Raw genomic sequence first — 22,888 nt, 5'->3', positions numbered from 1 at the left:
GGAGCGGGTCACAGAGCAACGTCAGCAATTCCAACGTGGAGAACGTTCCACTCACTTGACTGCAAACTGAAGCTGAGCTTGGCCCTTGGCGTGACCGCAGGGGGTGCTGGCTGGGAGGGCGGTGACGACGGAGACACGGAGAAACGTCGTTCACTTCCGGCGACACTGAGCACCTGGCTCTTCGGTCTCTGGGGCCGCAGGGGGCTTATCTACAGCGCGGGAAGGAGCACAGTTAGGTTCCGCCATGGCTGAGCTGTGTCCCCCATGACTCACGGGCCGAAGTCCTCACCCTCAGGACCTGTGACCGTGTGTGACCTCACCTGGAAATACACTCCTTGGCAGGGGAGGCCATTAGGGCGGGCCCTAACCCGAGAGGACCGGTGTCCTTATAGAAAGGGGGGATCTGGACACAGACACATGCACATGGGGAGAACTCCAGGTGAACGCGCGGGCACAGATCAGGGCGATGCCTCTGTGAGCCAAGGTATGCCAAATATTGCCTCGGGGGAGGCCTGGACAGGGCGACGGTGCGCGGGGACTGGCAACAGTCCTATCCCAGGAGGCACGTTCTGATGACTCAGGAAGCCGAAGGATGCTTTCCTGGTGCAAGGCGTATCTCCCCTGGAGGGCCCTCCGTCCCGCCCCAGGCTCTGAGTCTCAGCGGAAGGTCATGAGACTGTTGATGATGCCAAATCAAGCAGGAAGCTGAGCCCAGCCCCCCGGAGGGACAGAGGTATAGCCTCTGTCGAGCAGAAGCTTCGGGGACCAGGCGTGGCGCGAAAAGCTAAGGCCACCCCGGCGGGCCCAGGGACCACCAGTGGGTGCTGGCCTTGCCCCGGGGCATGGCGCTGCTGCTTCCCCTTGGGCAAACCTGCCCCAACCTGCCCCCCTGCTCTGCCCCGCGACCCCTGGCTTGTCCTGGGCACACGGAGGATGGCCTAGGGAACACCTCGCAGACATCGCTGACCACTGTCCTCTGGAGGACGAGGCCCTCTGGGGAGAGACAGGTAGCTGGGCTGGACCGAGAACAGTGAGTCTGCCCCCAGCCAGAAGTCTGCCTGTCCCCAGAGCCGCTGCGGCTGCAGTTATGCTGAGAGCTGTCAGAGGCTGACCGGGGGGCCGGGTCCTGTGCTCCGAGCCTGACGGTCGCCAGCGTTCGTTCCTGTGCACTTGCCGAGGGCACTTCAGGCCCACTTTGGCCGAACTCGGCCCATCTCTGCCAGCGTCCCCGCAAGCCAACAGGGCCACAGTGGGGAGGGACAAAACCTGCGTGGGACGGCCAAGTGCCTGGCCCGACCTTCGACCTCTTTTTACACAACTAACCGTGAGCTCTGCCATGGGGTTCACCTTCCCTCAGGCCCCTGGTATTAACAGCTTAAGAGGGAGCTTAAATGAAAATACATGAAAGGACATGCGGTGTGTCTGGCCCCTGGTAAATCTCTTGTGCTTCTGTTAAGTCCCCCACCCAGTTCTGATATTCTGAGACTTGAGATCTCTCTCCTGGGCTTGAGAGACGGTGACCTTGGCTATGTCAGCAAGGTCACTGTCACCCCAGCTGTCCAGAGTAGTGGCCAGAGAACACTGGGGGGTTCATCAGAGACCTCTTCCTCCGGCTGCTGGAGGCCCAGCGCCTGGCCAGTCCCCTTCCTGTGCTCTGACGCCCCTGGCCACACTCAGGGTGCAGTCAGAGCTGTGTCTAAGGCCTCAGAAGGCATTCGCCTTCTTGAAGGCCGTGTCGTGGCCCCCGAATCTGCCTTCCGCCTCTAGAGAGCCAAGCAACACACGCCTGCCTGTCTGAACGGCACGCAACGTGGGTGAGTCGTACCCTCTGGCTTTGAGATACAAATGCGCCAAGAAACATGTCTTATTAAAAGGGGGTCCCACGTGAGCCCTTCTGTCAAGCAACCCTTCAATCACAGCCAGGACAGGCCAGGGGCTCCTGCCTGGGGCGGGCACGTTCCTGGCCACCGTCCGGACAAGGGCCCATCGCTTCTAGGGGGAGGCGGCTCTGGGCCTGACTTAACCTTTGAAGCTGACAGCCTGTGAGAGCCTTTCCTTGATTTCGTTTCCAGCCCACAAATAGCGCTTTCTGAATAAAGTTCACCACAGGAGCCACCCGTGCCTCCTTTGTACCCTCAGCCTCCAGCACCGCTGTGCGCTCCGGGGAACGGCAGCCCCGGGGTCCAGTGCGTGCGGCACGGGTTCAGGTGAAACTCCAGAAAGTCCTTCTGGAACATGGCAGAGAAGCAAATGTGGGGCAGATGAGGCAGGGAGGCCAGCGTGGAGCCGCGTGCTGCGGGCAGATCCCAGCAGGAGGGGCTTTGGGACTCCCGCCGAGCAGATTCTAACTCGGCGAGTACCTGGGGCTTCGAGATTTCGGGTCAGGAAGGGGACAGGCAAAGGCCACAGCCGGCCTGGAGGACTGTTTTCAGACAAGAGAAGCGTTCCTGTTCATCTTCTGAGATGTCAGGATGTGTCTTGGAAGCAAGTCCTGCATTGCTGCCGAGCGCCTAGAACCAGCGGGGTCCCTTTGGGACGGGGGATGAGTGCTAAGAGAGGAGCTCCACTCTGAGCCTCCGGACGCCCTACGGCATTGGGTGGTACCAGGGGACGGTCGGGGGAGACCTCAGATTGGCAAAGTGACTGTTGGATAGAAAATTCAGTGTCATCCAATTGACAGCTCCATTGGCTAAATGCAGAGCAAAGGTAGGTCCCAGGAGCTAGGGCAGAGTGGGGAAGAAGGTTCCCTGAGGAATTACCGTCTCTGAAAGAATCACAGCCTCAGACTGCTGCCCGCAGACGTCAGTGGGTTTAAATTCCTTATCAAACATCTCTTGATGTTTGCTGTTCCTTTTTTCCTTCTTCTTGTCCCTCTTCTCCTTCTCTGGGTCGTCCTTGTCTAGCTTGTCCTGGGACCTGGAGTGCATTTTCTTTGGCAGGAGAGGCTCCAGAGCAAACCTAGAAGAAATGGTTCTTTAAGTCACTCATGACTTAAGTGGAGAACAGTTGCTTCTCACCCAGCAGATAAATGGGAGCCTGGTCCCGGGGAATCTGAAGTGCTGCCTGGGAACTGCGCAGGCTTACAGGAAAGGAAGGATCTAGAAAGAGAGGCCAAGGGGGAATTAAGATACATATTAACCAGCTGTAACAGAGAGACTCTGTTTGCAACCAGACAAGATCCAACTGGAAAGAAACAGAGACCAAGCAGAAAGAAACAGAACACGCACAGGAGGGCGGGGGAGTTGTGAAGTCTGAGTGGATAGGACACGATGACATAGAAGAGATTATCGCAGATTTCTGATGGGAGGTGGTATTTAGGGTATGTTTCAAAAGGGGCGGCCTCGTCTTGTAGAGATTCATACTAAAACATTCACAAATGCAGTAAGAAGAAATAGGCAGATGCTAATGCAAAGAAATTTCCGTTACCCTGATTCTGACCAAGTTCCTACAGCCAGCTCAAGATTACAGATACGTCGGCTGCTTTAATTTGAAAGCCTTTTGGATGGCTCCATGAGAAGCAAGCCGATTCCAGCTCGTAGGTACCTGAAGAGGCCCTGCGTTTTTCAGCACTGAGCACTGAGCTGGAAGACCCGGGTATTGGCTCTGCCACCTACTGGGGAGTCTCCACAAGCCCTAATCCCTGTGGGCTGGACATCTCCAGTCTCAAGACAAAAGGAGGACACCACCCGCTCTTGTGCCTACTGATACCAACTGGCTGGTATAAAACCATGTTAATGGTTAGTCTACGGAGTAAGTGGATCTTGGATTAGCTTCTAAGGCACGTGTTAAAGCTGACTATGCACGCACATCTACGTGCAATTGTAGCTTGCTATTTTAACACAAGACTGGGCTGTGGTGGTAGTGGTGGTGGTGGCTGGCGGGGGGGGGGGGTCCATCCTGTCTCTGTCCTAGTAAGTCAAATCAGGAGAGAGAAGAAATGACTCAGTTCTAAGGTTGGAGTTACATCCTCTGCAGCAGGAAGGAGTTAGGAGGGAGGGCCAACATGGATAATGGTATGAAAATATCTTGAAAACTTTATAAACTTCCAGTTATAAAATAAATAAGGAACAGGAATGAGAAGTACAGCATAGGGAATATAGTCAATAAAAATAAAATAATCCTCAAGATTTTATTCTAGGTTTTGTATAACTTGAGACAATTAACATAGGGGGAAAAAATAAGATCGATGGACAACTTTCAGCTCAGGGGGAACCCCTATAAACATCTCGATGAGTACACAAAGAGCCAAGAGAAAGACAGGTTACATTTAAAATTTTTCACATTATGAGAAGCACCTGCCGACAAGATGAACTTTTATTCTGCATGTAACCTGTGCCATTTGGGACCAAAGTCTCATTTTCTCCACGTTAATTACACAGCTAAGGGTGGTAACCCTAGAATGAACAAAAATCTGGAGTCTAATAAAGATGCCTCCCAGTCCAAGGTTAAACAATGCCTCCTGGGAGAAGGAGGTTGTGTATTCACACGTGTGATACGCCACACCTCTATCTAAGACCTCTAGATCAATTTCCACCCCCACCCCTACGTTCTTGGAAATGTAAAAACCTTTTCATAACTAGCTTGGGGATTTTCCTGGGGAAAAGTTGAATTATATTTCTTCAGCAATCTTGCTCTAAGTGACAAGCACACATGATTTAAATTCCTTTAAATTGAGAATTTCCATATGGATTTGGCTTTATAAGTAGCAGACACTGACAAATATTACTGTTAAGAAAAAAAAATGTGGGTTTAGTTTTCAATCCTCCACTGGGCACACCGGTCATCAGTAACAAAGGGCGCTTAGATCTGAGCTGTTCCTTGGGGCGCTCTGGAAGCGTGTGTCTGCGCGTGGCAGGGACCAGGAGCCTGTGGGTTTGGTAAGGCAATGGACAGAAAACCAAAGGGGGTTGTACAAACACACCACTGTGCAAACTCAACAGTAAAATAATTAGCAGTTGGTCTCTGGGATTTAAACTACATGACACATTTTCCTTTCTATTAATAAGAACAAACTTTACATATTTGCTACTCAAAGACACAAAACAATTACTGATATTTTTTAACACTCAAAGTTAACGCAAGAGACACAGTGGGAGCTCCACCAAAATTAACTAGTCTATTAGCTTCTTATTTCGCTCTAAGGTCACTTTGTGCTGTTGAGTGCTCAGCAGCAAAACTGGGGTCTCCAGAGAAGTCTTGTAGAAAGAAGGTGGCCTTGCCAGCCCTCAAGCCTGACAGTGTGAGACAGTTCTGTGCTGGTGTGACACCAAGGCAGTGAGCAGGAGATGAAAAGTACAAACACACAGTCAGCAAGCAATGTATTACACTCCATCTAGAACTTCTAGAACAGAACTGAACCAACACTCACTGGAGGTTTTAAAATCTGATGGAAACCTTACCCAAATAATTTTTTCTCAAAAACTCACAAGACCCTGAAAGTCATTCTGGGCACTAGAGTTGCAAAGTCTTGGAGGGTTTCCGTTTCAAAGACAGTTTCGATTTTAAGAAAAATCCTCTGTTGTGACCAAACAAACCCAGGGTCCTGGCGGCTCCTCACAGGACCCTCTAAACCCCCTCCCTGCTCCTGAGCTGGACTCACCCATCGGAGCCTGGCCTGGAAGGGGTGCTGTCCGATGACAGGGAAGACACAGAGGCCACCGACAGAGGCCGGGATGAAGATGGCATCGTGAAGGATCGGACCATGGACCGGGGACGGCTGCCTCTTCTGTCATCCAGACTTGAGGGCTGACAGTAAGAGAGAGTAAGAGAGAGAGAGAGAGAGAGAGAGAGAGACAGAGGTTTGTTTGATGCTCTTGTGCCAAAAGATTTCTGGCCCAAAAATGGTCAGAACCTTGGGACCAAGTGGTCTTAGCAGCCTAGATTCTAGACCAAAATTGTCCACACTTCTATGAGCAGTACATATTCTTGTTCAGAGTTAAAGATGAAAATGATGATTATTTCGGGGTTTTTTGAAATCTTACCTGATCTTGTGAAAAATACCCTAAACTTCCTGTTTTCCTAACATTTTAAGTGCAGTTTTCTTTGCCAACACCACAATGCATCAGCCTGTTCCAAAGCGAACACAGAATGTAGTGAGCAGAAAATTTATAGAGTAGCATCTAGATTGAAGAAACTGCAAGATCATTAGATGAACTTTGTACCTCTCTGCATGTCGATAAACCATGCAGATCACCAAAATACATGGATGTGTCTGACCGAATTTCTCTAGAATGAAATAAGATGTTCCTGCTGCTTAGTTCAAGATGGATTTGCTCCCCTGCCAGTGACTGGTACGGGGGGGCAGATGAAGCCACCGCTGGAGCTGCTCAAGCTCCTCCTCCCAGCCAGGCCATGAACTACAGATGCATTCTGGAGAAAAACAGTCTCTGGATGGAGTTTTCCAACCTCTCTTTGAAACGGGATTTATATCCCCCAAACACGAGTCACGGAAATATAGCTCGTGTCAGTATCTAATTACCTAGAAAATGCTAGTGTACCTATGCCCCAAGAACAGCTGCCGCAGGGGCTCCTTCCTTGATCCTGAGGATGGAGGGCACTTCCTCTCCGGGTGGCTTTGACCTCCCCAGCTCCCTGCGCCACACCAGCGAAGATGGCACCTCGGGCAGTCACCTGTAGAAGACGTGCTTGGGACCGCGGCTGATTACACACCGAACACAACTTCCGCATCTGAAAAGTGGGCCTGTGTCTTCAACAGGTGTTTTGCACATGAAATATGACTTGGTCTGCTCTGCTCTCTTTAGGAGTAACAGGTTCACAACGACAAAAGCACAGTTTTAGAGCAGGAGTTGGTAAACTTGTTCTGTGGACGGCCCGATAATAAGGATCTTAGGCTCTCCGTCCCCCTGCTCGGCTTGGCCACCGTAGCATGAAAACAGCCAGAGATGCTACAGAGATGTGTGAACAGGGATGTATTCTAATAAAACCCCATTTACAAGAAGGGCAGTGGGCCACAGTTTGCCAACCACCAGTGCAAAGCCACGTGGAGCTGGAATCTGCCCGCACGGAGGGGAGGTCTTGGGTTTGGCACCAAGGATGGAGCCATTGCACACCCCCAAGGAGACGTCCATTGTCACTAACTGGCCTTTACCTATGAGGAAACTTAAGTACAAATTAGTTCAAACTGTGGACATGTTTCCTGTACAAAACCTAGCAACTCACAAAGTCTACAGAACGCTCTTCTCAGCCTTTCTGAGACACATGTCAACCCAGCCCAAGGCCTGGCTCTCTGACGCGTGGCTCCCCCCACCCCCAGTGTCTCGGCTGCGTCCCGGGACTGTTCGGTGTCCCACTGCTCCTGGCGCAGCTCCAGGCCTGCCTGACCACCTCAGCCGCCACCCCGCTCGGCCACCGCTCCTCTCTGGCATCTCTGTGGGGTTCGACCCTCTTCACGCTTTGAATGAGCCCTGCCGGCCACCTCTGCCTCGCGCAGCCCACACCATCCCCTGCCATTTCCTCCAGAGCAGTAGCCTCTGAGGGCGGCTCACGGGGGCGGGGGGCATCTGGGCACCCGCATACCACCCACGCAGAGCTGCCTTCCCACCTCTCCCCTGCAACAGCCTCAGGCTTCACTCCCACCTAGCCTTTCTGGACGGGGGTTGAGGGTGGGGGAGAGCAGAAGGGCAGAAAACCAGCGATGTCAGGCTCAGGTGATTTCTGTGGCTGGGAGGATGCTGCCTCCATATCCCACCATCTTCTAGGCACAGGGAAACTTGCATTCAAGGAAACGCAGTGGAGCACACAGAGAAGAAACGTGACCCGTCCGGCATCCGGGTGCTGTGAGCCCCACTCCTCGCCTGACGGTTTCCGCTTTTCTGGTGAAATGATCCCCACAGCCATGCGAGCAATGCAAGCGCTGAGTGCGCAGGGAAGAGCGGGGAGCCAGTCGTGGACCAGGAGGTGGAGACGGCCAGCGAGAACCACCTCACTCCAGCTCTTGGGAAGGCCCGGAAGGCCCTTGGACATCCTACCTCTGACCACAAAGGGCCGGTGATGTCCCACAAGAGACAAACTGGAGTCTTGGGCAGATGTACCAGTATGGACTGGAAAGAACAAACGGAAGGGGGATGGCAGGAGCAAGGCTCTGGCCAAGGAGGGACAGAAGCCACTCTGGGGCCCCACACTTGCAGGTGACCCACTGGGTGGGGCCATGGCCCCCACTGGGCCATTTGTCTCACAATTCCTTCTTGACTGAGCAGAGCCTCTAAAAATTGAAGAACTGCGACTTTTTTTTTTTTTTTCATCTGAAGCAATGTGAGTTTCTCCCAGCCATGACAGGTGTAGCTCCAGCGTCAGGAGAACATGAGTAAACCAGTGTCCCCGTGTCCCAACACCAGGGCTGGCAGGGGTAGAGGTGAGGCAGTTAGAACTAGGCTAGAATTCTGGCTCTGGTACCGACGATGGGACCTCGCGTCACACATGGAACCACTCTGAGCCTCAGCTTCCTCCAGAGCACGCAGGGAACCATCATCCCACCTCGAGAGGCTGGAGTGAGGATGAAATGCACAGCTGGAGCCCACGGGCCTTGGCACACTCTGAAGGTAGCTTCCGTTGTCCTTGCTGTTGTCATTATTATGGCCTGAAGCAAACACTCGTTTTGGCTCTCTTACCAGAAGCGAGCCCTGCCCTGCTCAAAAGCTGTGACACGTTTTGTGTCCTTGTCTTCCAGCGGAGCCTAAATGCCTCCCCTTGACCCCCACACGTGCCTATTGCCTGTGGGGTGGGGTGGGCAGGGCTGAATTTAGTTGCGGCGACCAGAGTTTTATGGGGTAGGGTGAGAAGCCGGTATGTTTCTTTTCTGGAAGACACAGCAGGTGCTCGTGGCCTCTTCCTCAGGGACCCCAGCGTCTGCGCTCCTCACTCCCTATGCATCTGGAGAAGCTGGGCTGTGAGCTTTTGTCCAGGGAGCGGTGGCCCCCTAGAGCCCTAGCACAGGCAAGGTGAGGGCCAGTGGGGAGGGAGCAGGGGTCTGGAGGAGCCGCTTGTGGATTAAGAGGTCAGAGGGTGTCCAGGTCTTCTGTTTCTGTCTATGGCTTTGGCTGGATCAGAAAAACTGACAAAATGGTTTATGTCTTTCCTATGGGTTTTTATTTTTAAATCCTTTTTTTTTTAAACAGGATAATACTCTATTGCCTTTCCAAGTATTCTCAGATGCTCACAAGTTTTCAGAGTAGATAAGACAGGAAAGGCTCATACCAGACTGCTTTTTATTGCCGCTTTTCTCAGAGCATGACAGGGGCATCTGCCTCTCTCTCTGTCTGCTCAAAGGAGGCCAGCTGCAGAGCCTGCCGCTCGGGTCCCAGGATGGAGGACTCAGGAAGGCAGCTCCAGCAAAGAAAGCATCCAAGGGGAGGAAATGCACCCTTGATTCTATTCCTTGATCCCAATAAGCCTGACCAGCCCCCTAGCTGGGCTTAGGTGCGGTGCTGCCCAGGCTCCCCCTACAGGGAGGTGGGCAGTTTGGTGGGCAAGACGTGTCTCAGGATGTGGTGGACACCGCTCATCTCTGGCCAAGGATGCTGCGTCGGAACAGGGGAAACCTGTCCTGGAGGAGGGGGACACCCCCGCCCCCTACGCAACAGGCCTGCCTCCTGCCCCGGCTTTCCTTCTCCCCTGGGCCCAGCAGCAAGCCCGCACAGACGTAATGAATCCCAGCGGAGAACGGAATCGGAAGGCTGTGTGGTGAACCAGACAGGTTTCTGTCATTTTGAAATATAAATTATGTGAGTGGTAAAAGAGGAAGCCTTTCACTTTTCAGTACAAAAACTCTAAGATCTCACACGTGTTTGTTTCTTAGAAAGACTTAAGATTGGTGTAACTCTTGGGAAGAGACTCATGACGACGCACCCTGAAATTCTTGCCACTCGACTCTGACTGCAGTGAGTCGCAAGCCCCGAGGCAATGAAGCACTCCTCAAGGGTTCTGCCCGGCACGAGGGGTCCTCCAGTGTAGCCGGCAGGAGGGCACCCCGGTCCCCAAGCCTGCTCCCCGTGAGCAGCTCCCGCTGGGTTGGCCGCCCTGGGTCCCCACGCACTGAGTTTTCAGACCAGAGCCCAGAGGTTGCGTTCTCTTGGCTTTGTCAGGTTCACACCTGCTGGGGATGCACTGGTGCACCACAGCCCGCCAGAGCAGACAAGGGTGGGCAGGTTGGGTCGGCATGGAGTGGAATCAGAGCCAAAGTAGCTCCTTTCTGGGGGGACTCTCAGTCTCTTACAAGAGAAGGAAAAGCTCTGCCATGTAAATTAAGAGTAGTGGCTAAAAGCACAGACTGGGAGGCAGACCAGTGGGCTTCAAACTCCATCAGCAGCCAGAGTGGCCACCGCTAGAGTGTGACCGTGCACCCCCTTTTCCCCATCTGTAAAATGAGGATGACCACAGTGCCTCCTTCATAGTGTTAAGTGGATGAAGCCAGTTCATATCTGCAAAATACTTGGAAAGGTCCCTGGCATATGGTAAGCACTAAATTAGTGTTTGCTAAGTGAGCTAAATGTGTGAAAAAAAGAAGTGAGTTCAACAGGAAGAGCAACAGAGAACCGTAGAGAATGGCAGACAGATGGAATTGGGCCGAGAAAGGACCCAAAAGGGTGCCCTACACTGGACACCTGGTTCTTCAGGAAGGAGAGAAACGTGTCGTGCGATGTGAGAAGCAGAATACCTTCTACGGCACGCCTTTTGTTTGCAGGAAGGTGGAAACCTTGTGCGCCCTCACACCCCCTTCATGCCAAGGGCTGGGATTCTAGATCGGAAGCCTCGCTGCCTCTTTTTGTCACACTGTTGCTTCCCTCCAAAAACAGGGAAAGGGGGCCTTGACTCACTTGCTGTGCCCGACGTCTCCAGAGTCCAGGGACAGTCAAGGTTAGGACCCACCAAGGCTCCCAGAAACCACAGGGCTCACACTGCCAGATACTTTGCCTCATTACATATCACAAGCCACACTTTTATCATGACCTTGATCCCAGCCCCCCACTCAGAAACTTCCACAAACTCTTGGGCAAAAGCCCAGTTCTACCCTTCATCCAGAGCAAGGCCTCCTGCCCCACACCACGCCAATCCAGGCTCTTGGAGGCTAGGCACCTTTCCGGCTTTCTCCTACGATTTCTCTTCCGTCCAAGACATGTCCATTTCCTGCACGGCCTCTGGCCTGCCATTCGAATTCCGGCCTCCCAGCCTTTGCTGGATGAACCCTTTCTCCCCACCTCCTCCCCGACTGTCTCGAGCTTACCTTTCTTGGCCCAGACCAATGACCACTCCTTTAAGACGTAAGTCTTTGCTAACAGTTTCAGATCTCAGTAAACCATAGCAACTCTCTCCAGTGACTTTGACTTTGGACTGGACTTAGGTTCCAGCTCTGCCTTAGGACATCATGAGTTCTGTTGCCCTGTGTGCTACCTAACCCTCTGTATGTGGTGTATGGCTAGAGGTGTGGCCTCACGGCCAGGCGAAATTGAGTCCCATGGGCCTCTGGGTGGTTTTTCTGTTGCCCCACCACATTAAGGATAGATTGTGTTCACAGCAGGTGAGCAGGGCATTTGGTGATCAAGCAAACTCACGAACGCTTACTCACCCTGATATTTCCAATTATTGAAAGGAGCTTGCTGGCTTACTGACAGATGGACTTCCGAGGGGGCCGAGGTCCTTCAAATCCCACTTCCCGTAGGCGTCACATATACATCTTACTCACCCTGGCTCTGAGCCTGTCACAGCTGGACAATTGGAACACAAAGACACCCACCTCCCCCTCTGCAAGGCTACCCACTTACCATGGTTCGGACGCCATATTGCTTTTCCACTTTTTCCTTTAGCTGTTTGAAACAGGCTTCCATTCTCTCATGAAATGGCCTCAGTGCTTCTGTGACTTTGTCTCCATGAATCCTGATCCCTTCAGCCAAAAACGGAATCTGAAAAATGTAGCAGTCAACACTCCTTATTTCCTGGTTAATGGTCTAGAGAGAGCCGCGCACACCAGGCAGAAAGTGGCACTGTGTGCAAAATCCAACTGCTTTGTTTCCAAATCAAACCGTGAATCAAAGTCATCAGCAGGCACATTACCCCCGAAGACCAAAATGTTCAAATTAAAATCATTTGTGTTTTAAATTGGACACGTTTAGTGCAGTGCTCAGCACACAACGGCCACTCAGTGACTTGCCTGACTCCCATTGGCCGACCAACCCCAGAATAGACTCATCTGTGCTTTCCTCGTGAATTTGGGAAAAACCGCAGTTTGAATCTTTTTAGCTGTAACTTGATCTATTAGCAAAGGGTCGTGTCACAGGGCAAAGATTTTTTTTTTTTAGCCCAGAATATTGCCTTTATAGGCAATTGAGAACCCTATTCTAAAACTTAAAAATCTAATTATGTGTGATCTGCAGTCCTGAAGGATCTTCTTATTTAGAAAGGAAAACCAAATTTATTCTTCCTTAAAACTAAAAATAATCACTTCTCTGCCAACACTGCTGTCACAAAATATCCATGCCAACACTTCACTTCGAAGCGCGGAGATGGAGCTGACCTTTAAAAGCGTCGCAGGGAGACATTTTCATTCCCCAGCCCCAGAGACCCTCTAGAATCACTGCTGTTGGGGGGTGGAGGGGGCTTTCTTTCCCCAGCTTCTGCTTTCCCCCAGCGCTCGGACCCGGAGTTAGACATTCTTCAATGCAATCAAGCTAAGAGGCTTCCTCTTAATAATTTATAATTAAATCAAAATACTGATTAAAAACAGATTTCCCTAATATGACAGAACACCAACCTAAATGAGCAGATTTATTAGGAAGCAGGATAATAAGTACACAATTGAATTTCATGTGAACAAATTCGAGAAATCTTACCAAGATGAATCAATGCATAAAATGTATTTGGTTGTCATTTAGAGCACGCAGCTGTTGCCTCTTGTGGTCTCCAGGGAAAGACGAAAGAAGTGAGGGCTCCCATGTCACAGCCCACCCAGCAGCCCACCCAGCCTGCCCTCGGGCTGCACGGGCACAAAGCTTGTTTCGCTGACAGCTGGGCCTACCCCCAAGGTTTGGGCCAGGCATCCCTTTCTGGCCAATTACTGCCTAAAGGACAGTGTGCATGCAGGTGAGCCTTCACAATGGATGAGATGTTTTAATATTCCGTATGAATTACTCTTGCAGATGGCAGCTTCCCCAGAGCTAGCCGCAGTGTGGTCAGGTTCAACAGTAGAAATGCTCACATTAATCCTTCTGCTTCCTGAGTTCTGCCCTGGGGCACGGCACAGGCAGGCTGGGGACAACTTTTGGTGGGATGGTAAACGTGTTGGATCTATTTGGTATGGAGGCGAGTGTGGGGGCGGCGTCTCAAGGCTGAGACACAGCCACTTGAGATCTTGCAAGCATTTTTCTGTAGAACGGACCTTTTTTCAAATATACAAAATGCAGTCTAAAGGTCTCTCCTTTTTTTTGTTGGTTTGATTAAAAGCCTTAATTGGCCAGATTCTTTGACCTCAAAGAAGCTACCTGCTGGACTAAAGACCATTTGGTTTAAGTCCCTGGGCTGCGTGAACTGCAATTTGGCAGGCGAACTTTAGGGGGTATGAGAATTGACCACTTCAACAGGTCCCTGACATTGTCAGATACAACCTTCTTCTAGGATGGGATCTGGCCCCTGTTCTACGTCTGACTGGGGCTGAGCCACAGCTCTGCATGAAAAGATACTCTGTGTAAACACTCCAACATACTGGGTGCTTAACATACAAACATAAGCCATGGAATGAGGCCTGAAGTGATCTTTGGGGACCCTGTGGTTCAGTGGGTTCCAACCTGGATGAGCATCAGAATCTCCCAGGCAGGTTCCTGAACCCCACCGTGGAGCCCTGATTTGCTCTGGGGTAGATCCCAGGAATCTGCATTTCTTAAAAGTTGCCCAGAGCCAGGAGAGGGGAGAGGACATCCCCAAAGTCACCCTTTGGGTTGTTCAAAATGAGCACGCAGCCTGCTATCCAAAGACGCCCTCCTGAACAGCGGTGATGCACGTGAAGTTCGCTCCTGTGGGACCCCTGCACAAATTCATGGGCTACCAGCAGCACAGAACATTAGGAGGCACTGCTCAGCACTCTAGGAGCACCACCCCCAGGGACAACGGTCACACTTGCATCAGCTGGGGATGACGAGTGAGTTTTGTCTTTTATCTTTGTGCATTTCAAAAGAGACATATGCACACAACACTGCAGTGTGGTAGGAGTCTGTACAGATCCATCTTTTGGGCATTGGCGGGGATGCTCAATAAAACAGCTGCATCTGGGGAAGGATGGAGCTGTGCCTTTGAGGAAGGGGCTGGAGCTCAGTCTGACCTGGTATCTGCTTTAAAATTAGAGGGGGCCCCATGTGCCTGCAGCCACGGGCTCCCAGCTGGGAGGAGCAGCTCAGCACCGTCCTGGTTTGGGGATGGCAAGAGCAGAGCCCAGAGCTGCCTGGGACTTAACAACCCGCCTTCACAAACAATTTCAGCATCGAGATGTGCTTATTGCATATCAGTGATGGAAACTCTGCCAACAAGTCCTTGGGATTCCCCAGAGGAAACCTCACTCTGCCCTGATGCAGTTTCCAGAAAAAACCAAACCAAACAAACTAGCAAACGAAAACAGAAGCCAGCATCCTGATAACCCCAAACTTCTTATTTTTAATGACCATATGACTCAATCACTGATACTAAAATATGGGTTTGCAAACATTTGCAAATGAAAGCGAAATCACAGGTAACGTTTTGAATATGTATTTTTCATCACTCTTTGATTTAATGAAGTTGCTAGAAAATGGATTCTCTCTTTCAGCTTTCCTGTGAGCTGCTTTAAAATTCACCCTTTAATATAGTTATTAGGGGTGATGACATAGTGCTGACATAAAGTTCTCTCTGAGGAACAAATTATTTTCCTCTGTAGGACCTGAAACTCTTAAAATCCAATTTGCTTTAAAAGCTTACAAGAAAAAAAAAAATCAATACAACTTTTGCAGACCAAACTAGTTTTTCTGTGGCAATGATTTTATAGCCTTCAACGGAGTTGGAATTTTGTGCCCTTTGGTTTCTACATCTAAAATGGAATCATTCAGACTTTTAAACTCTCTCTCTTCTTGGAAACAGAGGGAGACGGTCTACAGGAGGCTTCCATTCCATGCAGAGAACCGTCCTTGGCCACTGGGCCAGCCCCCAGGGTTTGTTATCACAGAATAATTCTAATGCAAACAGATGTCTAGAGATTTGTGGCCAAGTCACACCCAGGAGGATGGCGATTGTAAAAAAACCAAAGCAAAACAAAACCAGAAACTGACAAGTGTTGACAAGGAGGTGGAGGATGTGGCTCCTCAAAAGATTAAAAAATAGAATTACCGTTTGATCCAGAAATCCCACTTCTGGGAATACACCCAAAAGAACTGAAAGCAGGAAAATGAACAGACACGTGTGCGGCCATGTTCGCAGACAAGCAGGGGAAGGAACATAAGTGTCCACAGATGGATGAATGGACAAACAAAGTATGGTCCATTCACACAATGGAATATTATTTAGCCCAACAAGGAAGGAAATTCTGACTCAGGCTACAACACGGATGAACCCTGAAGACGCTGTACTCAGTGAAATAAACCAGTCACAAAAGCCATATGACTTAACAGTATGACTACTTATGCGAAGTACCCGGAACGATCAAGTTCATAGAGACAGACGGTGGAATGGTGGTTTCCAAGGGTGGGGAGAATGGAGAGTTAGTGCAGAGATTTTTCGCAAGATGGAAAAGTTCTGGAGATGCATGGAGGGGATGGTCGCACAACAATGTGAACGTGCTTAATGCCCCTGATCTGTACTCCAAATTCGTTAAGATGTTACATTTTATGTTATGTCTATCTTAGTACCATGAAAGATACATAGATCGGAAGTGGGCTCGGAACCAAAGTTCAGCCCCACTCCACCCTACGAGGTCACACTGGTCAACGTGCTGATAATGGAGAAGCCACTGAGGTGAGGCTCTGGGAAGGCCAGGGTCAAAGTGTCTCTTCAGAGGAACAGCCTCACCTATGTCAGGGACCCAAGTGGCAGCCTGGGACGCCCTGGCTCAGCGGAATGGCCTGGGGTACACTGCCGCCAGGCACAGGGTGACCCCGGCCTCCACTTCCTCAGCTCTCTGTGCCCCGCCTGCTGTGTGGGGATTAGATTAGACAGCACCCTCGTCACCTCCCACACGAGAAAACAAAGCCCGAGACAGTGAGCTGTCCTCATTACAGAGCAGGTTAAGCAGAGCTCCAGGACAACCAGGTCTTGATGTGCCCCCACCACCAGGCTCACAGAGGCTCTAAGACGCAGACCATGTGAACTAAACAAGTCACTTCCAACTGGACACAAGATGCCCTCCGGACCATGTCCTTCTAACACCACGTCCCGCTAAGGTAAGACTCAGCGGCCTCAGGAACACAAGTACGGAAGCACCGTAATACACAGAATTACAGCTGGGAAAACACAGATGTGGGTGCCCCAAACCCTGGCCACCACCAGGGAGAACGTTGGCGGGGGGGGGGCGCTCTGCAGTGGCCCACCGACACCGCCCACACGGACAGCACTGACGTGAGCGCCTTTCCCACGACAGGCTGGAGCCAGGCTCCCAAAGACATCACAGTTCTCACCTTGCCTCTGATATTCTGTCAGTACCAGACAGAGATCTGCCGGCAGAGACAGACCGGGCTCATTGGCAAGAGAGGACGTTCTGTGTGTGCAACTTCATGACCATAGCCGAGGAGCTGAGTTAATCGCGGCAGTGGGGGTGGTTCATCTGGGGACACACGTGGCTACATGCACTGTGGCGGATGTCCCAGGCCCCCATGCCGGCCGGCATGTGTGCTGAGATGGCCCAGGTGGACGCGGGTCTAGCCCTGGATGTGGGCTTAGCCTCGGATGTGGGTCTAGCCTCCCTGCTCCAGCCCTGCAAGGCTGCCACCACACACTTACCTGCCACGCAATGAGGTCCTTGAGCTTCTCAATCTTTTCATGGGCCTCTGGGTGCTCCTGCAGGTACCGCTCTGTAAAGAAGGCCTGGTGGAGACAGGAAGGGCCACTCAGTACACTGCTTCCCCAGCACCATTTCTGCACACTGACTGTGCACCAGACCCGGGGATAGAGCCATGTGTAAAACAGACCCACTGCTAGGGGATGGACCCTCCCCAGCACTCAGGGCTAAAGGTCTGGTTACCTCAAACACAACAGATGGAGTGAATGGGCAGCCAGGAGGGGCATTTAGGGTGGCACCTCTGTCCTTGGAATCCAGCAAAGCCACAGCTGACCTGGATGGCTCAGTCCTCTGGGTGGCAGCTCCCTGGTGGCTCACATGTCTTGACTCAGACCCTGCACCCCGCCCCGGGCCAGTCCTACACCTAAAGGCAGCCTACAACAGAGAGCTATCTCTCGGTCCAGGGCAATGACTCCCTGTGGCCTGCTCTCCCCCTCAGCTCTTACCCTGTCTGGGCAGGGGCTCAGCAAGCTTTCTGTGAAGGGCTTCAACGCTGCCATTGTTCTATCATCGTTCTAAAACAGCCACAGACACTAAGTAATAAATGGCCGCGGCCGAGTTCCAAACTTGGTATCAAAAACAGAGAGCAGACCGTAGTGCAGACCCCTGGTCTAAACCACACCCACATCCTTCCGCCTCTGCCCTTTCCCACGGAGAGATTTTCCGGGGAGACCAGCTGGCCTGCTCCCCTGTACCCACCACGCCTCCCTATCCCAAATGTTCTAATTCTTTTGTCTTTCACTACAACGGTGTCTCTTGGCCTTTCATGATCCCAGGACTCGCGAGCCACCCGAGGGCAGCACTGCAGAGCTCCGTCAGCCCAACCTGCGGGGGCGATGCCTGGGGGAGCCATGCCTGGGGTCGGGCCTTGACCTTCCGCAGCTGGCAGGGGCCACCTCTGGGAGGTCCCAGCCTTGGCTCAGTCCCGGCTGAGACCGGCCAGTGAGACCAGCGTAGTTTCTGGGCTGGAACACACGTGTCTGGAGACAGTCTGTCCTAGGACAGGGCGGTACCACTGGCATGTCACGTGCCTTCTCATAATTCGCGAAGCCTCCCATGACAGCAGGGTCCACGATGCCATTCAGGAGCATAGAGAGGGGGTTGATGGGGAGGCTGGGGTCGTCCAGGTGCTGCTGTACCATGCTGTTCATCTTGTCGTTGGTCAGCTGCATGGTCTCGATGGCGTTCTCCAGGGGGCTGATCTCCACCTGCGGGGAAGGAAGGAGATGTGACTCCAGGTCATCTGCTGCGTCCACTGCGCCTGGGTCCGCTGCTCATTGTCTGGCCCATGGGACCTTGCCAGAAGAGGAGCATTTCCAAGTGGGGCCAGGCTTCCTATTCCTCCAATGCACCTTTCTTCCCAGGGGGGGTTTTCGGGGGTGTCTCTTATCACCCAAACAAGAGCAGCTGGTATTTTAGTATCATTGTGTATTTCCAATAGGTGGGGCCCTCACATGCAAATTCCAAAGGGGTAACACAAGAACCTCTGGCTCTGAGAGGTATGTGTGTGTGTGTGTGTGTGTGTGTGTGCGCCCATGTGTGCCTACACATGCGTGCACACGTGTATGTGTGTGCATGCATACACATGTGGTCCGCTTCTTTTAAACTGGGTAAGATTTTGGATGCCTAGACGGCTCAGTCGGTTAAGCGTTTGCCTTCGGCTCAGGTGAGGATCCCGAGATCCGGGGATCCAGTCCCGCATGGGGTTCCCTGCTCAGTGGGGAGCCTGCTTCTCCCTCTCCCTCTGCCATTCCCCCTACCCCCACCCCGCTTGGGCTCTCTGGCTCTATCTCTCTGTCAAATATATAAAATCTAAAAAAAAAAAAAGGGGGGGGGCAAGATTTTAAGGAGCAGTCCATCACTGTCCCTGAGGCTGGAGGCCTAGGGACTTTGTAAGACCGCTGTACCTGCTTGGTCAGGGAAGGGCCCTCCTCCCCACGTGAGACCACACTCTCTCTCATGAAGGAAGAGCTCCACCACCCCAGGGAGAGCATGTCACCGCTGCCAATGGTACCTTTAAGACCTCATCAGAAGGGCCGCCACTGGTCAGCCGGACCTTCAGTGCGGGAGGCAGGGCACTGCCACCCATCCTGCAACTGCCCTCCTTTATCTGGGGCCCCAAAGGTCCCTGCAAGGCCCAGCCGGGCACGCCTCTCTGGCTCAGCCCTAAGGTGCCACGAAAACATGGCTGGGTTTAAAACAATAGCAACCCCTTCCCACCAGGCCTCACTCTGATAGATGCTTGGCTGGGCCACAAAGCCACGTCCAGGGGTCATCTCAACACATGATCCTTTCCGTCCTCCCAAAGGAGGTGGCAGGGGTCCCTACCCGTGCCTGGGAACCCCAGGGTGTCTGTAGTAAGGGACAAAGCAGAGCAGCCTGCTTTTGTCCTGCTGCAGCCTCTGGGGGTTGTCTGCCGGTCAAAGGGGAGCAGGGGGAGCAGGGACTTGAGAACGGACAACTCTGCTCAGGGCTGGCCCCAGGTTCTAGAGCGACGCTTGGAGTCACTGTGGGGGAAGCCACCTGCTCCGCCCGGCCCCTGGCTGGCCCCACGCCCGATCAGCATGTACTGCTGGATTGCTGCTCCTACCTGGTCCCACGAGGTCCCTGGAGGGCCCAGAGCCTGGAGCGCAGCATCCCAGGCACACGCCTACACCAAATCCCCACTCCAGGGCAGTATTCCATTTTAACTGCTGCTAACTCCCTGCTGCTGATCCCATCTGCCTCAAGAAAGGAGAGTTTCCTCTTTTCATCCAATAAGAGGGCTGGCTGCCACCCCCGGGGCATCCCATGGCGGCCTGTCCCGGGAGGCGTGCACAAGGGGAGGGGTGTCCAGAGCAGCCCTCGGTTTCGCGCCCTGGGATTATTCAGCTTCCAGCCTCTTAGTTTGTTACAAATGGCAAACAGTGCCGGTGGCAGAACCACATCTTCACAGAAAGTCAGGGCTCACCCCTCTCCACCTCTGAGCTCTTAAGCTCCTTCCTCTCAAAATCTGGCTGGCTCACGAAATCCCGGATTACTGAGGGCTCTGGGCAGAGGCTCATTAGGAAGATTAGTGCCTGTTTACTTGAAGGCCCCCCACTCCACCCTCTCACACACATACATCCATCACCAGTTCTAAATGGTGCCAGCAAAGGCTTGCGTTTCTGCCACCTGCCACGTATCTTCCGAGCCCTCCATCCATCGGGGCTGCCTGGGTGCTAGGGGGGGCACGGAGCGGGCGCTCCCAGAGCAGAGAACGCAAGTGCCCAAGGCAGGGACAGGCACAGAGACCCAGGGCTTCAGAGAAGCAGGAGGGGGCACCTGGGATGGGGGGAGCAGATGTGGCCCCGAGCTCAGGTGGGCATGGACGACAGACAAGAGAGGAAACAGGGCTGGGAAGACAGGTTCCAGGCAGGTTCGGGAACCAAATCAGGAGTTTCCAAGGGGACTCACTGTAAACTAAATGGGAGGCACCACCCCTCTGGATAAGATCCTGCTGGCTGAACACAAAAGGCATTGAGACACACGAATCAACATACATATTTCAATCAGATCTCTTTATACCACTCCCTGATACTTCTGTGTATTCAGTAAGAATCTGCCGCCCAACTCTGGTTCACGTAGATGAAACTGTCCCATAGCTCACCACTGAGGCAAAGCAAAGTTTAGCTAATGAGATGCGAGTCATTATTTCTTTAAAAAAGTGCCAGTGAGGGGTATATTCTCAAGCTATTTTTACTTGAAATGAGCAAGTACTATTAATCAAGTTGTTTGTCATGTAAATGGCAATAAAAGCATCAGGAAGAAAGATCTTAAAAAGTGTATGTAAATTGGAACTTGTCTTAAACTTTTCATTTAGTTAACAGAAAGAGCTTTCAAAACAGCACAGCGATGACTAGATTTAAATATTTTGTGAGAAGAAAGGAAATCTTAATTCTGGTTTTCTTGTCAGCCAGCTCTGGTTGTGATTACACAGCATTTCTACGACAATATTTGGGGACCGGGAGAGTCGATGCCCCAGGGAACACGCAGGGTGATGATGGGTTAAGTCTTGTCTGACCCGGGGTTCCAGTATGAGCGCCGCACCCTGTAACAGAGGGGAAAACACAATCCCTTCTTGGGGGGGGGGGGGAGGGATCCTTACCATGAAAACAGATTTGACCTCAAACCACCTTAAAATCCCAGGTAACTTGTACGCCGTGGTGTATATGGTTCTCTCGATCCACATGTTCTGCAAAGGGAACACACACACGGTATTCGTCAGAAGGATGTTAGCAGGTGGACAGCTTCTGCCCTAATGGGGACTGGCCACTCTCTGCGAGGTGGGTCCTCCAGGAGGACGGGTCTCCCTGGGAGGAGTTGCATGTGGCCCTTTTGTGTGCCGTGCCTTGTATGCCACGCTCTGCCTGTGAGTCAGACGGTCACACGAGACACAGCAGTGTCCCCTGCTTTTGCTGGCCAATGATGCCAGTCTCCCTGGCGTGGGGCAAAGAAAGTACGACAGGAGAGTCAGGGAGAATTCCATACGTCAAAACCAGGGAAGTTCCCTATGAGCAGAAAGATTTCTGAAAAGGCTCCAAGGAGTTCTCTATTGGCCTGACTTAGGGTTCAACAGAAACCCAAAGGTGGAAAGGCATTAAGGAAAACCGGGTTTCCTGTAAAGTGACCGCTCACATTCTGATATGGATCAGTCAGTATTTTAGGCTTCACTTTGTTTCTTGCACAACTGATCTCTCTTCCTATTAGAAAATAAAGATGTGGAAAAATCACCTACCACCTAGAGACGATAACTTAAACATTTCAGTATCTGTTGTTCAAGACTTCTTACTAAGCATTAAAAAGCATGTAGATGCATATTTTCAATGAAATACCATTTTATAATCCATATTCTTCATAGAACAGAACATTAGGTGTGGCGGGAAACTGCTTCACGCCAATGAGCGTCGCCCCTCTGCGCCTCTCTCAGGCTGTGCGGAAGCCCGTGGCGAGCTAACAAAGCAGGCACTCTTCGCCCACCTGTTCCTGCCCAGTGTCTGCTTCCGGCCACCCTCTCCCTGTCCTGGGTCATCCTGGGCCGTGCAGGTGTGTTGGGAGTGGTCCGGGCACAGTGGACCGTCAGCAATTCCAGGACGCTGCACTGGATCTTAGAGAGAACTGAGAGCTGCACTGGATCCCTCCCCGACCCCTGAGGCTCCAGAGGGGAGAAGGAAGGGGACCCGGCTGAGGCCTCCTGTCTCCCCAGCTACAGCTTTTTGCCCCAGGAGGAAGCTCCCCCAGGGGCTTGCCAGAGAAAACAGCAGTGTACCCTTTCAGAGCATTGGGACCGCCACCTGCAGGGTCTCCCCAGAGGCCAACACGGCCCGAGCAGGGGCCCTGGGCTCCACCGAGGGCTTTCTGGACAACCAGCGCCGGCTGACTCAGGCGCTATCTCTCTGTCTCCTTCCTCCTCAGCTGCTCTTGGGCCCCAGGGCTTCACCCCTTGCTGAGCGACCATGCGAAGTGCTCAGCCTGGCAGGGCAGCCTCCCCAGCGTCCCGCCTGCAGAGCCAGGCCACCTGCAACAGGGCCGAGCCCAGCTTCCCATTGCTGCAAAAAGCCCCACGCTTATCTGGAAGCTTTAGGCTTTGTCAGGCATGTGAAGGACTAAATCCCGTGGCTTCTGAAAGCCTCATCCAAGTGCGAGGGCCTAACGGGGCCATTAGGGGATTTCAGGGCCATTTAGAAGAAGCACAGCCTCCGAGGCTTAGTGCAGCCCCAAATGTCAGGGGTCTCAGTTATTCTTAGCTCTGCCCCAAATGGCTGCACCCCCATCGGCAATTTGCTTGACCTCCTTGCATCTCTTTCTCTATGGTACGAGAACATACAGAGCTGCCGGATGCGAGATGTG

General features: G+C 52.3%; 1 protein-coding gene across 3 annotated transcripts in view; it reads right to left on the bottom strand.

Moving 5' to 3' along the window:
* Positions 1-22,888, bottom strand: part of DOCK1 (dedicator of cytokinesis 1) — a 495,128-nt gene that overhangs the window by 6,457 nt on the left and 465,783 nt on the right. For all 3 annotated transcript variants that reach the window (XM_027591584.2, XM_027591585.1, XM_027591586.2), the window contains 7 exons: positions 21,147-21,233; positions 18,052-18,228; positions 16,963-17,046; positions 11,778-11,915; positions 5,600-5,745; positions 2,760-2,958; positions 56-209 (listed from right to left, as the gene is read on the bottom strand). In XM_027591584.2, coding sequence (XP_027447385.1) covers positions 56-209; positions 2,760-2,958; positions 5,600-5,745; positions 11,778-11,915; positions 16,963-17,046; positions 18,052-18,228; positions 21,147-21,233 — 985 coding nt within the window. The remainder of the gene's footprint in view (positions 1-55; positions 210-2,759; positions 2,959-5,599; positions 5,746-11,777; positions 11,916-16,962; positions 17,047-18,051; positions 18,229-21,146; positions 21,234-22,888) is intronic.

This window comes from Zalophus californianus, chromosome 15 (genome assembly GCF_009762305.2).
Source record: "Zalophus californianus isolate mZalCal1 chromosome 15, mZalCal1.pri.v2, whole genome shotgun sequence".
Taxonomy (NCBI): domain Eukaryota; kingdom Metazoa; phylum Chordata; class Mammalia; order Carnivora; family Otariidae; genus Zalophus; species Zalophus californianus.
This window is presented reverse-complemented; position numbering and strand designations above follow the sequence as displayed.